The 14,317-nt window shown below is 40.3% G+C and overlaps 1 protein-coding gene across 1 annotated transcript; it reads left to right on the forward strand.

The window, feature by feature from the left end:
- The first annotated feature begins 9,502 nt into the window (after positions 1-9,502).
- Positions 9,503-14,028, forward strand: LOC109869381 (sialoadhesin-like). The gene is made up of 2 exons (XM_031804013.1): positions 9,503-9,622; positions 11,970-14,028. The coding sequence occupies exons 1-2, from the start codon at positions 9,538-9,540 to the stop codon at positions 13,586-13,588; spliced, it is 1,704 nt and encodes a 567-aa protein (XP_031659873.1). The 5' UTR covers positions 9,503-9,537; the 3' UTR covers positions 13,589-14,028.
- Positions 14,029-14,317: the final 289 nt, after the last annotated feature.

Raw genomic sequence — 14,317 nt, forward strand, 5'->3', positions numbered from 1 at the left:
CTAGCCACTTTAAACAATGCTACCTAATATAATGTTTACATACCCTACATTATTCATCTCATATGTATACGTATATACTGTACTCTATATCATCTACTGCATCCTTATGTAATACATGTATCACTAGCCACTTTAACTATGCCACTTTGTTTACATACTCATCTCATATGTATATACTGCACTCAATACCATCTACTGTATCTTGCCTATGCCGCTCTGTACCATCACTCATTCATATATCTTTATGTACATATTCTTTATCCCCTTACACTTGTGTCTATAAGGTAGTAGTTTTGGAATTGTTAGCTAGATTACTTGTTGGTTATTACTGCATTGTCGGAACTAGAAGCACAAGCATTTCGCTACACTCGCACTAACATCTGCTAACCATGTGTATGTGACAAATAACATTGGATTTGATTTGATTTGATTTATAATACCAAAAAAAACAGTTAAAAATCCGTCCTCCTGGCCTGCTGCTCAAAGAATGAGCCCAGACTTCTGAGATCAACCCTGGGGATTTTAGATTAGGTGTTCACAATGGCTTGGAGCCACAGGAGGTTGGTGGCAACTTGGGGAGAATGGGCTCTGGTAATGACTGGAGTGGATAGGGTGGAACAGTAACAAATACATAAAACACATGGTTTCCATGGTTTCTAGGTGTTTGATGTCATTCCATTTGCTCCGTTCCGGTAATTATTATGAGCCTCCCCCCAGTAGCCTCCTGTGCTTGGACAAAGAGAGATGTGAACTAGCATTATGAAGGAGAAACAGAACACTCTTGATGAAAGAAAACTGTAAAATGTTTGCAATATTGATTTGTGGACACCTGAGGAAGTACTGTCTCTGGTGGGCTTTTTTGATGATGGTATCTGTGTTTTGCTCAAACTTCAGGATGTAATCAAAGACGGTACCAAGATATTTAAACTGGTCAACACTGTCCACCTCCTCACCATGGATGATCACCAGGTCCATCCTGGCGGGCTCCTTCTGATGTTGACAACCATTTCCTTAATCTAGGAGACATTCAACTCCAGCAGTGCACTGTCACACCAGTAAATGAAGTACTGGAGGGCTAGGCCGTGGTCCTGCTCAGACCCTGAAAGGAGTGAGAGGAGGCCTGTGCCATCAGCAAACTTAAAAAGATGGCAGTTGGCATGGTGTAAAGCAAGGGTATTAAACTCTTACCCTACGAGATCCGGAGTCTGCTGATTTTCTGTTCAACATGATAATTGCACCCACCTGGTGTCCCGGGTCTAAATCAGTCCCTGATTAGAGGGGGGAAATTAAGAAAAAAATGCAGTGGACTGGCTTTGAGGTCCAGAGTTGAGTTTGAGGGGTGTAGAGAATAAAGGGATGGGTGACAGTATGCAACCTTGTGGTGAACCTGTGCAATTGAGTAGAGTGTCTTGCATGGCACCATTAGCATCGACACTGTGGCCTGTCAGTTAAAAAATCCATAATCCAGGGGATAAGGCAGGGGTCAATTGAACTGAGTAAAGTTTTCTGGCGAGAATGGCAGGCTGCATGGTGTTAATTACCTTGACTACCCTGTACCCCCGCACATGGACTCGGTACCGGTACCGGTACCCGGTATATAGCCTCATAATTGTTATTTTATTGTGATACTTTTATTTAAGTATTTATTTTTAGCAAATATTTTCTTACTTTAAAATAAATTATGCATTGTTGGTTAAGGGCTTGTAAGTAAGCATTTCATTGTAAGATCTTGTCACACCCTGACCATAGTTTGCTTTGTATGTTTCTATGTTTTGTTTGGTCAGGGTGTGATCTGAGTGGGCATTCTATGTTGTGTGTCTAGTTTGTCTGTTTCTGTGTTTGTCCTGATATGGTTCTCAATCAGAGACAGGTGTTAGTCATTGTCTCTGATTGGGTGATTGTTCCTGTCTTTGTGTTTGTTACACCAGATAGGGCTGTTTTCGGTTTTTCACGTTTCTTGTTTTTGTATATTGTTCTATTTTCATCTTTATTAAAGATGTATCAAAATAACCACGCTGCGTTTTGGTCCGCCTCTCCTTCCCAGGAAGAACCCTGTAACAGAATCACCCACCAAAACAGGACCAAGCGGTGTGGTAACAGGCAACAGCAACAGCGGCGCAAAGAGGAATGGACATGGGAGGACGAATTGGACGGTAAAGGACCCTGGGAACAGCCAGGAGAATATCGTCGCCCCAAAGAAGAGCTGGAGGCAGCGAAAGCGGAGGGGCGCTGGTATGAGGAGGCAGCACGGCGGCGTGGATGGAAGCCCGAGAGTCAGCCCCAAATATTTCTTGGGAGGGGGCACACAGGGAGTATGGCGAAGCCAGGTGGGAAACCTGAGACAACTTCCTGTGCTTACCGGAGGTCGAGAGAGACCGGGCAGGCACCGTGTTATGCTGTGAAGCGCACGGTGTCCCCAGTGCGGGTGCATAGCCCGGTGCGGTACATTCCAGCTCCGCGTATCGGCCGGGCTAGAGTGGGCATCGAGCCAAGTGCCATGAAGCCGGCTCTACGCATCTGGTCTCCTTGGGCCGGCTTACATGGCACCAGCCTTACGAGTGGAGGACAGAGGAGCCTCTTAAAGAAGAAGTTACAGGTCTGTGAGAGCCAGAAATCTTGCTTGTTTGTAGGTGACCAAATACTTATTTTCCACCATAATTTGCAAATAAATTAATAAAAAAATCCTACAATGTGATTTTCTGGATTTTTTTCCCTCGTTTTGTCTGTCATAGTTGAAGTGTACCTATGATGAAAATTACAGGCCTCTCTCATCTTTTTAAGTGGGAGAACTTGCACAATTGGTGGCTGACTAAATACTTTTTTGCCCCACTGTATGTGGATGATGTTAAAAATATGTTTGGTCTGATGTGATTAATGAGGAGCATCCAGACGCTGCACTTGATTAATTTATGAAATTACTTCTTCCAAATATTGATAAACATGCACCTGTTAAGAAACTGACTGTTAGAACGGTTAAGGCTCCATGGATTGATGAGAAATTGCAAAACTGTATGGTTGAAAGAGATGGGGCAAGGAGTGGCTAATAAATCTGGCTGCACATGTGACTGGCTGATTTACTGCAAATTGAGAAATTATGTGACTAAACTCAACAAAAAGAAGAAGAAACTGTATTATGAAAACAATATCAATGATATAAAGAATTATGGGAAAAAAACTTTGGAGTACTTACATTTTTTATTATGGGCAGTAAGACAAATTCTTTCATTGAATCAGATGGCTTATTCATCACAAAACCATTTGATGTTGCCAATTATTTTAATGATTACTTCATTGGCAATGTGGGCAAACTTAGGCAGGAAATGCCATCAAGGAACAGTGAGCCATCGTATTCATGCATTAAAAAAACAAATAATGAAAGAAAAGCATTGCGAGTTTGAATTCTGCAAAGTGTGGGAGAGGTGGAAAAATTGTAGTTATCGATCAATAATGACAAACCTCCTGGCATTGACAACTTAGATGGTAGCTGACTCTATAGCCACTCCTATCTGTCATATCTTTAATATGAGCCCGAGGAAAGACTTTGTGCTCAGGCCTGGAGGGAAGCCAAAGTCATTCTGCTACCCAAGAGTGGTAAAGCAGCCTTTACTGGTTCTATAAGCAGATCTATAAGCTTGCTGCCAGCTATTAGCAAACTTTTGGAAAAAATTGTGTTACCCGAAATACAATGCTACTTCTCTGTAAACAAATTAACACCAGACTTTCAGCATGCTTATAGAGAAGGGCACTCAACACGTACTGAACTGACACAAATGACTGATGATTGGTTGAAATAAACTGATAACTAGAACATTGTAGTAGCTGTACTGTTAGATTTCAGTGCGGCCTTTGATATTATTGACCATAACCTGTTGTTAAAAAAATGTATGTGTTATGGCTTTTCAACCTCTGCCATACTGTGGATTCAGAGCTATCTATCTAATAGAACACAGGGTTTACGTTAATGGAATATTCTCTAATGTCAAACATGTAAAGTGTGGTGTACCGCAGGGCAACTCTCTAGGCCCTGTACTCTTTTTTATTTTGTTTACCAATTACCTGCCACTGGCATTTAAACAAAGCATGTGTGTCCATGTATGCTGATGATTCAACCATATACCCATCAGCAACCACAGCTAATGAAGTCTGAAACCCTTAACAAAGAGTTGCAGTCTGTTTTGGAATGGGTGGCCAGTAATAAACTGGAAAAAACATACTAAAAATTAACATTCTGATGGAGAGACAGTCTACAGCCATGACACCTCTCTCCCTCCCTTCAGTCACACCAACTCAGTAGCACATTATGCCAGTACTTTACATCTCTAAAACTTAGAGCATTTTATTTGGTATAAATCACTCCCTAAATTCAGGACTTCAGCTTAAACTGGTAATGAATGGTGTGGCTGAACAAGTTGAGGAGAATAAATGACTTCTGTCCGTAATAAAGAGACACCACACTCCAAAAAAGCAAGTTCTGTTTCATCTCATTTTGATTATTGTCCAGTCGTGTGGTCCAGTGCTGCAAGGAAAGACCTAGTTATGATGCAGCTGGCCCAGAACAGAGTGGCACGTCTTGCTCTTCATTGTAATCAGAGGGCTGATATAAATACCATGCATGCCAGTCTCTCTTGGCAAAGAGTTGAGGGGAGACTGACTGCATCTGTCACGTTTCTTCAAAATCGAACCCAGAAGCAGACCAGGACAAGGAGAGTAGGAAGAAGGTGAGTATTTATTTACAAGTGAATGTGAGTGGGTAGATACATCCAGGTGGCGTAGCGGGCAGCGGTGGTGAGTTGATGGGAGTAAATAGGTGGATCCAATGGGGAAGCGGAATCCTCCGATGACCAGGCGGGAATGGGGTAAATGATCCGGGTGAGTAACTGAAGACAGAACAAACGGAGGTAAGTTGAAGGCAAGCAAGACGTACAAAACAACAAAACAAATTCTATCCAACTTGAGGCTGCTACTATGGCACAACATACTGTTCATGGCTAACGATCCGGCAGGGAATGGATGTCAGGTCAGAGCTTTTGAAGGGGAGAGGTGATGATCAGGACAGGTGTGCAGATTACTGATGGGATACAGGTGCGGGTGAACATCGATCTCCCAACAAGCTAATCTGCCCGGCAACCAGACAGGGTGCGTTCCAGGACACCGGAAACACACTCCAGGACAGAAACAGGCAAACACAGACTCAGGAAGCGGGGTTCGTGACAGCATCTCTTTTTCTTTTTATGATAAACATTAATGTGTTGAAAATCCCAAATTATTTGCATAGTCAACTTCCACACAGCTCTGACACACACACTTTTCCCACCAGACATGCCACCAGAGGTCTTTTCACAGTCCCCAAATCCAGAACAAATTCAAGCATACAGTATTATATAGAGCATTTACTGCATCGATCTCTGTTCCATCTCATATTGCTCAAATAAACAGCAAACACTGGTTTTAAAAAACAGATAAAGCAACACCTCTCCCCTATTTGACCTAGATATTTGAGTGTATGCATTGATATATAGGCTATGTGTGCCTTTTTAAAACATGTATGTAGTTCTGTCCTTGAGCTGTTCTTGTCTATTAATGTTCTGTATTATGTCATGTTTCATGTTTTGTGTGGACCCCAGGAAGAGTGGCTGCTGCTTTTGCAACAGCTAATGGGGATCCTAATAAAATACCTAAAATACCCAGCATGTTAATATTAGCTAGCCAATTAGCTAGCCACTTGTGTCAACACACAATGAGTAACGTTAGTTCATTTTCAATGTAGCTAAACACTAGCTAACTTATTAGTGTCAGCAAGCACTATTATTGCCAGCTGAATAACTCAACAACTAGATAGGTAGCTAGCTAGGGCTAGCTAGTTATTAGTTATTAACTATAAAAATCATGATGATGATAACTAGGGGTAATGTAGTGTCTATGCTAATTGTCATACATAATTTTTCTCTACCACAGGTCTCAAACTCCAGGATGAGAAAATGTGTCATGCCCTGATCTGTTTCACCTGTCCTTGTGATTGTCTCCACCCCTTCCAGGTGTCGCTTATTTTCCCCAATGTATTTATCCCTGTGTTTCCTGTCTCTCTGTACCAGTTTGTCTTGTATGTTTCCAAGTCAACCAGCGTTTTTCCCGTTTCCTGCTTTTTGCATTCTCCTTTTTCTAGTCCTCCTGGTTTTGACCCTTGCCTGTTTCTGGACTTTGTACCTGCCTGCCTGACCAATCTGCCTGCCTTGGCCTGTCTGCCACTCTGTACCTCCTGGACTCTGATCTGGTTTTGACCTTTTTGCCTGTCCACGACCATTCTCTTGCCTACCCCTTTAGATTAATAAACATTGTAAGACTCCAACCATCTGCCTCCCGTGTCTGCATTTGAGTCTCACCTTGTGCCTTGATAAAATGCTTACAAGAAAAAAACAGATGAAGACAGTCAGAGACAGAGTTGTCGATTTCCATTGTTACCTGTAATGTTAAAAATGGAAGAAAAACACAATCCCATTTTTCTAAATTAGCTATGTAGGCTACAAAGGGGAGATTCTCACAAACACAATGGTGTTCTCCATTTTGCTCTATGACCCCCAGAAAGATAACAAGACTCATCTGAAGGTAACCAGACCAGTTTAAAAAAATGAATGGAATTATGGAGCTAGTTTTGTGGCTACCCAAACATAGGGGTTCACTTTAAATAGTTAAATCCGGTGTAATAAGTAGCGACAACCTTGTACTCATGCAGATACAGTATGTACTCTGTGGTGCATTACTGTGTTGATTTTCTCACTTGGATGGCGCTTTCAGAAGATAACGATTAGATTGTCATAATGGGTAACCTACTTTGGAGGTACACAATAATTACAATTAAGTACACCTCAAGATAGACTTTATTTTAAGTATCTAAATCCTGTGTAACACCTAGTGATTCAATTCTACTTATGCAGATATTACATGCACTTTGGTGTACTTGTGTGTGTGTCCTCTCACTTGGATGGCAGGGAGGTTCAGGTTGTCATAATGAGTAACGTTACACAATATGTTTTTATTATAATCTGGGATGACAGCTGTATAGTAGACCCCAGTCAGTGAGGTTGACCTACAGTATATCTGATCTGTTTTTGTAAACTCAAACAAGTTAATCCAGATAGTATACTTTTGGGAGGCAAGTGCTCGCAACAACATTGAGTGATGATTTGGAAGTGCGCATTCACGGGTAGGTAATTAAAGCCTATTGAGGCTACAACCTTTGTAATCTCTGACACCCAGCACATCTGTCCACAAGAGATTACAACCAAGCGACAGTTATTACTGAATTGGATGCAGCTGAGAAAAAAATAATCCCTACATTTGTGAATTCAGTGAAAACTTGTCAATTTGTAACAAGCATGGTAAACAAGCATCTGTTGTTACACTTCTGTCAATACAGACTGTAATTACCACCAAGTTACATGTTATTAGCATAACATTGAGTTACTACAATTAACTACAATACCTGTTAGTGTAATTACACATGTAATGACACTGTAATATGGACCCCTTAAAACGAAGTGTTACCAGAAATCAGTAAACAAAACAAAAAACATTTGTGGTTAGTATTGTAGCAACTGAGAGGGGAAAACTGAAATGTCAACTCTGAAGTTTCAACTCTACTTTCTGTGCCATTAGGTTCAGACTGCTTGGCAGGTGCTGTCGTATTCTTACATACAGGGAGGCTCCATCTCTGTTAGTACTACAGATAGTAGATGTTCTAGTAGGTGTAGTAGTGATAGTATTAGTAGCAGAGATGTAACCTACAGTGAGAATAGTACCACTGTCAATGTCCTCACCAGATAGAGCTGAGACAGCAGTAGTAATGGGGATACAACAATGAAGAAAGTCATGAGCATGACAGTTTTGAGCCAGTCTGTCCATACCCTGGGGTCAAAGGTCAACTAGGACAAGGTGATTGTCTGTACTCCCTGGGAGGAGCATGGTAGATATACATAACAAGACCATTGGAATCTCTTACTATCATCTTCTACATTTTTGTAGCAGTATATTTTATTATATTTATTTATTTAACCTTTTTTTTAACTAGGTTTAACTATTTAACTAGTCAGTTAAGAACAAATTCTTATTTACAATGATGGCCTACTTGTAAAGTATAAACTGACATTTATGAACAAATGGCTTTTGAAAGGAGAGGTAGGGAATTTAGAATGGTATTTTCAAGAAAATGCTCAATTATGAAAATGTGTAGATTATAAATAATGATGCATGCTACTATACTTGAACTTAAAGCTTTAAATAAAGTTGTCATCCAATGAGAGTTGTTGGTGGGTAAAGTGCTTCTACACCTGCATTGCTTGCTGTTTGGGGTTTTAGGCTGGGTTTCTCTACAGCACTTTGAGATATCAGCTGATGTAAGAAGGGCTTTATAAATACATTTGATTTGAATTGATTAAAAGTAAGTCACTTCTGCACATTCATTTTGTCTACTTCTGATTGGTGTTAACCATAGACCACACGCCTACTGTTTCCTTCCTTGCACTACCAGCAAGAGCTCTACATTGCCAAACTTCTCCACCTCTGTAAGTATGCTTGGTTATATCGCGAACATTTTTGCGCCCCTAATGATCACATTTCATATGTTATTGGTTATGAACAATATTCTTCACGACACAGTAACACTATTTGATGTGATGTTTTCTTTTCAATGTATGTTTTCTCAGTATGTTTAGGTATCTGATTGTAAGACAAACAGTACCAGTCCAAAGTTTGGACACACCTACTCATTCCAGGGCTTTTCTTTATTTTTACTATTTTCTACATTGTAGAATAAAAGTGAAGACATCAAAACTATGAAATAACACATGTTAAACAAAATATATTTCATATTTGAGATTCCTGAAAGTAGCCACTCTTTGCCCTGATGACAGCTTTGCGCACTCTTGGCATTCTCTCAACCAGCTTCATGAGGTAGGCAATTGGAATGCATTTCAATTAACAGGCGTGCCTTGTCGGAATTTCATTTGTGGAATTTCTTTCCTTATTAATGTTTTTAAACCAATCAGTTGTGACAATGTGTCCAAACTCTTGTCTGGTACTGTACTCTGGTTTACTAGGCCTCCAGTGGGTCACTAATCATACTGCACTGAATTTCAGAACTTTGCCTTGTTAATTGGATCTTTAATAATTTTGATATAAAAAGTATACTGTAGATTTGAACAAGACTTCTGTGACCCTATTACTGTACAAGACAATACATTTTGTTGCCCAAGGCCTAATTGCAATTGTTTAGGTTCTGAGAAAAAAAAAAATATATATATATATATATACTTATTTTCCACCATAATTTGCTAATAAATTCATGAAAAATCCTACAATGTGATTTTCAGGATTTTTTTCTCTCATTTTGTCTGTCATAGTTGAAGTGTACCTATGATGAAAATTACAGGCCTCTCTCATCTTTTTAAGTGGGAGAACTTGCACAATTGGTGGCTGACTAAATACTTTTTTGCCCCACAGGATATATAAACAAAACATGTTGTTGACAATCTTTGTTTCTTGATGATAGACTGCATGGTGGGAAATGCAAAGATGGCCTTGAGAACAACAGGAAGTGTGATTGTGGTTTTCATCTTGTCAGTGTCAGGTATGACTACAGTCAAAGTTGTAAAATCTCTCTTATGGTTATTCACTCTTGTGAAATATCTAAAATGCTATAAATCAATTCAGAATAATGTCTCTGAATGTTGTTATGTCTATAGTAGGGCTGTGGTGGTCATGAAATGTTGTCAGCAAGTAATTGTCATGCAAATGACTGCCGGTCTCATGCCAATTGACCGTTAATTAACATAAACATTTTGACCACCTCTGGACTTCCACAAGCTGCTTATGCGTGCCTTTGGAACATCTACATTTTAAAAAGTTGAACAAATCAATTTAATATAGCCTACCTACAGTTGTCAAACTCATTTCATGGACTGCCGAGTGTATGCCATTTGGGGGAAAAAGCATGCGCTCTGATCCTTCCTGCAGAGAGAGAGACAAATGCATTGCTGCTCTGCTTGTGTGGCAAACAATTTAGGGGATATATAATATATATAATAATATATAATCAATGGATGATGACCTGCTGCATAGGCTACCTGCTGCATAGGCTACCTGCTGCATAGGCTACCTGCTGCATAGGCTACCTGCTGCATAGGCTACCTGCTGCATAGGCAGTGAGTGGGGTTCGAGTTTGATGAAGCAAATTTTCACCATAAAAATACTATTTTATAATATAGCATTCCATGCATCCTCGCATTTGCAGACTTATGTAAGAGAGCCTACTATTCCTAATGTGATCATTAAATAGGATAGTCATAATTTAGACTGATAATATAACTCAATCACTGTTGGAAAAAATACTTCAATGCAGCACATAGTGGAGTAGGCCTAACGTAGCCCTAGGCTATAGTATAGGTTATATCAGATACATTTCTTCTCCTTTCTTTGCACAGGAAAATGTTGGCCTTTTATAAACACATTTCATACAATTAATTCTACTACACTTAATATGACGGGAGGCACTAGCTGAGTCTTTTTTATTACGACAAAAATTACAGGGTAGCCTACTCTCCTGACACTGTCAAACATATCAGTTAAAAGGACGTTGTCTGATCCATATAATAGGCCTATGAAAAGGGGAGACGAAAACAATATGACATCCATCTAACCTGGAAGAAGAAACTATTGTCCGAAAACAAACAAAAGTGGCACTGACCCAATGATAGTCAGTGGATATGCACACTCACCGGGCATATGGTCGCTGTTCTCCACTGGTGCCTATAAAATAGGCTGCATTCGATAAATTAAGTTGAGAATTTTGATAACTGAAAGACAGATTGTAGTGTTTTCATTGTCTTCTCTATACAACGATAGCTATTTGCTTTCCAAACTATTTTTCCATGTGTTGTATTCAAATATATATATATATATATTGCGATATGCCAGGCTGGGTCTCTCTGCTTTCCACTGACAGTTGCAACTAAACAATCATCTATTTGTTATTTTCAGCTCATGCTGCCCAAATCGTGGGCCCTTAACCTGTGCGATTTAAAACAATGCACAGCTTTTTATATTTAAGAAGCCTATGATCCTCTGTGGCCAAATTATGCTTTCTGTTGTTGTTTATTTTGAATTATTTTATTTATGTCTGTTTTCAGAAGTAAGCTAATAGGCTATATAATGTTGGCAATTAAGTGATTTGCTTCCTCTAGCCTTTTGTACACACTGCCTATACTCCAGTGTCTTACTCACACAATCACACCATATGGCCTCTACTCACTAATAGGGAAAGAGACACACCACCTAGTTAGTTGTACAACTGAATGCGTCTTCCACATTTAATCAGACAGTATACCACGGGTATAACAAAACATTTACTTGTACTGCTCTAATTACATTGGTAACCCGTTTATAATAGCAATAAGTCAACTCAGAGTTTGTGGTATATTGCCAATATACCACGGCTAAAAGCTGTATCCAGGTACTCCGTGTTGTTGTGCTTAAGAACAGCCCTTAGTCGTGGTATATTGGCCATATACGACACCCTCTCAGGCGTTATTGCTTAACTAGAGCACTGAGTACCAGGCTATTAGCGAGGGCCGTTAGCAAGTTGGTAGACTACCCATCAGTAGCATTCATTTGCACAGTTTTGGATGAGATTACCATGACCAACGGTCACAGGGAATTTGACTGACTCGTGACTGCCAGTGTGGTGGTAATACAGTCACCTCAACAGCCCTGGTCTATAGTACATTTTCATGTTCATTTTGATAGCTGTCCTTCACACCTCACACAGATGATGATCTGGGGTTTGGTTTATGTTCACACTTATCTCAGCAGCAGTGGAACAAAGTGTACTTCATAGGCAAAGTGAGCAAGTAGGTCAGGTTGACTTTTGTGCATATTTATGCTGCATTTTTTAAATTGTGTGTGTGTGTGTGTTTCAGGAGGACTGGGTCAGTTCATTGTGACTTACAACAAAACCAGTATCTTTGCCTTGAATGGGTCATCAGTGGACCTCCCCTGCTCTTACACATATCCCAGTGGGTATACAGTCACAACAACACAATGGCATAATTGGAAGTATAGGCAATATAATAATGAAATAAAGCACCGATCAGAGTATTCAGGTCGTGTTGAGTACCGTGGGAATAAGATCAATGACTGCACCCTGAGAATCAGAAACCTGAGAGAGAGTGACTCAGGAGAGTATCGCTTCAGATATGAAACCATCACCAAATACACATGGAGCTACATTTGGAGACCTGCCTCAGGTGGAGTCACTCTGTCTGTGACAGACCTGAAGGTGTGGTTGACATCTACCATGGTGACAGAGGGATCACCGGTGACACTGACCTGCAGAATCATCTCCCCTCTGAGTGACAACCTCGCCTACATCTGGTACAAGAACAAACAATATCTACAGTACAACTCTTCCCCTTGGTACATATATTCAGTCAGCAGTGAGGATGCAGGCAGCTACTCCTGTGCTGTTAAAGGTCATGAGGATCTCCACTCTCCTGAAGTGACTCTAACTGTCATCTACAAACCAAAGAGCATCTCAGTGTCAGTCAGTCCCTCTGGTGAAATAGTGGAGGGCAGTTCAGTGACTCTGACCTGCAGCAGTGATGCCAACCCACCAGTTCAGAAATACACCTGGTACAAGAGGAACATTACGACACCAAAAGCACCAGGACAGATATATAACATCTCCTACATCAGGTTGGAGGACAGTGGAGAGTACTACTGTGAGGCAGGCAACAAGTATGGACTTATCAACTCTTCCTCCGTGTTTGTAAATGTTCAGTATAGACCAAAGAACACCTCAGTGTCAGTCAGTCCCTCTGGTGAAATAGTGGAGCGCAGTTCAGTGAATTTGACCTGCAACAGTGATGCCAACCCAGCAGTGCAGAAATACACCTGGTTTAAAAAGACTGTCATCTCACCAAAAGCATTCGGTCAGATCTATAGCATCACCAACATCAACTCTGAGGACAGTGGAGAATATTACTGTGAGGCACAGAATGAGAAAGGAGCTAGTAACTCTACAGTTAGATTGATCATTGTATCAGGAAAACAAACATCTAGTATTAACATAGCTGTAGGAATCACGGTTGTTGCTCTGGTTCTCATTCTCCTATTTAGCTTTCTGTGGTTCAGAAAGAGGGCTCCCAAATCAACTGACACACGGGACACAGCAGAGGATGGACAGGGAGGCTCTAGTCACCTGTATGACACCATCTCAGGCATGGCCATGACCCCTCCTGCAGTACAGACAGTGGACACAGACGAGGAGGATAACATCCACTATGACAGTGTCCACTTCTCTCCCTTCAGAAACCAGGAAGTGCCTATGTACTCCACTGTCCAGCTGCCCAACAAGGAAATCCAATACACTGTGGTAAAATTCAAGCACCTAGTTGTTGCCCCCCAACCTGCAGCACATGGAGCTGATGATACATCTGCAATCTACAGCACAGTCAACAAACCCAGAACCTGGGCACAAGAAGGTACATTCTTATGCTCTCATACAGTGTTTCCCAGGCCTCTTACTGGATCGCTATAATCCGACTGAGCTGAATTTAAAAACATTGTCTTGTTGATTTGTTGATTCACACAATATTTTGATGTATAAAGTATAGATTTAAAGGAACCTGCAGTAACCATATTAGTGTCCAAGACAATACAGCAACAATTTATAGTATTGTGAAGTGTAAGATGTGGCATAATAGTTTTGTTTATGAACGTTGTTAAAGCTGCAATATGTAACATTTTGGGCAACCTAACCAAATTCACAAAGAAATGTGAGTTATAGATTTGTCATTGTCAGTGAAAGCAAGAGTAAGAAGCGATAGATATGTTCTATGTGCACCATTTTTGTGCTTCCTGTTCTTAAAGGGATTATTTTTTTAACTACAAAACAGAAATGCACAATTTTCACATATGTTGATTTTGGGGTGGTGCTGGAGATGTTGAAAATGGAATATAAATTTCCCTTTAAGTTGAGCTTTTGCATCTAATTTTACCTTCAGTTTTGTACACCAGCTTCAAACAGCTGAAAATACAATAGCTTTGGTTATTGAAAATATATTTCTCAGCAGTTTAGATGATGCGATGATTCTCTACTTGATTTGTCACATATACAGAAATTAGGCAAATTATTCACATTTTTGCATATTGAGCGATTTATGCATATTGCACCTTTAAGCTTTATAGGTCAAATGATTTGTAAAAGCTTTTGTGAAATGCATCTCAGTGAGAGACTGTGTAATAGACTTGTAACCTCAAGCGATGT

This window comes from Oncorhynchus kisutch, linkage group LG24 (genome assembly GCF_002021735.2).
Source record: "Oncorhynchus kisutch isolate 150728-3 linkage group LG24, Okis_V2, whole genome shotgun sequence".
In the NCBI taxonomy this organism is placed as follows: Eukaryota; Metazoa; Chordata; class Actinopteri; order Salmoniformes; family Salmonidae; genus Oncorhynchus; species Oncorhynchus kisutch.

What these genes read in the sequence shown, in the direction of transcription:
- LOC109869381 (XM_031804013.1), top strand. Translation starts at nt 9,538, where the DNA reads ATGATAGACTGCATGGTGGGAAATGCAAAGATGGCCTTGAGAACAACA. An exon ending in TTTCATCTTGTCAGTGTCAG is followed by an intron (nt 9,623 to 11,969) that starts GTATGACTACAG and finishes TGTGTGTTTCAG; the next exon opens with GAGGACTGGGTCAGTTCATT.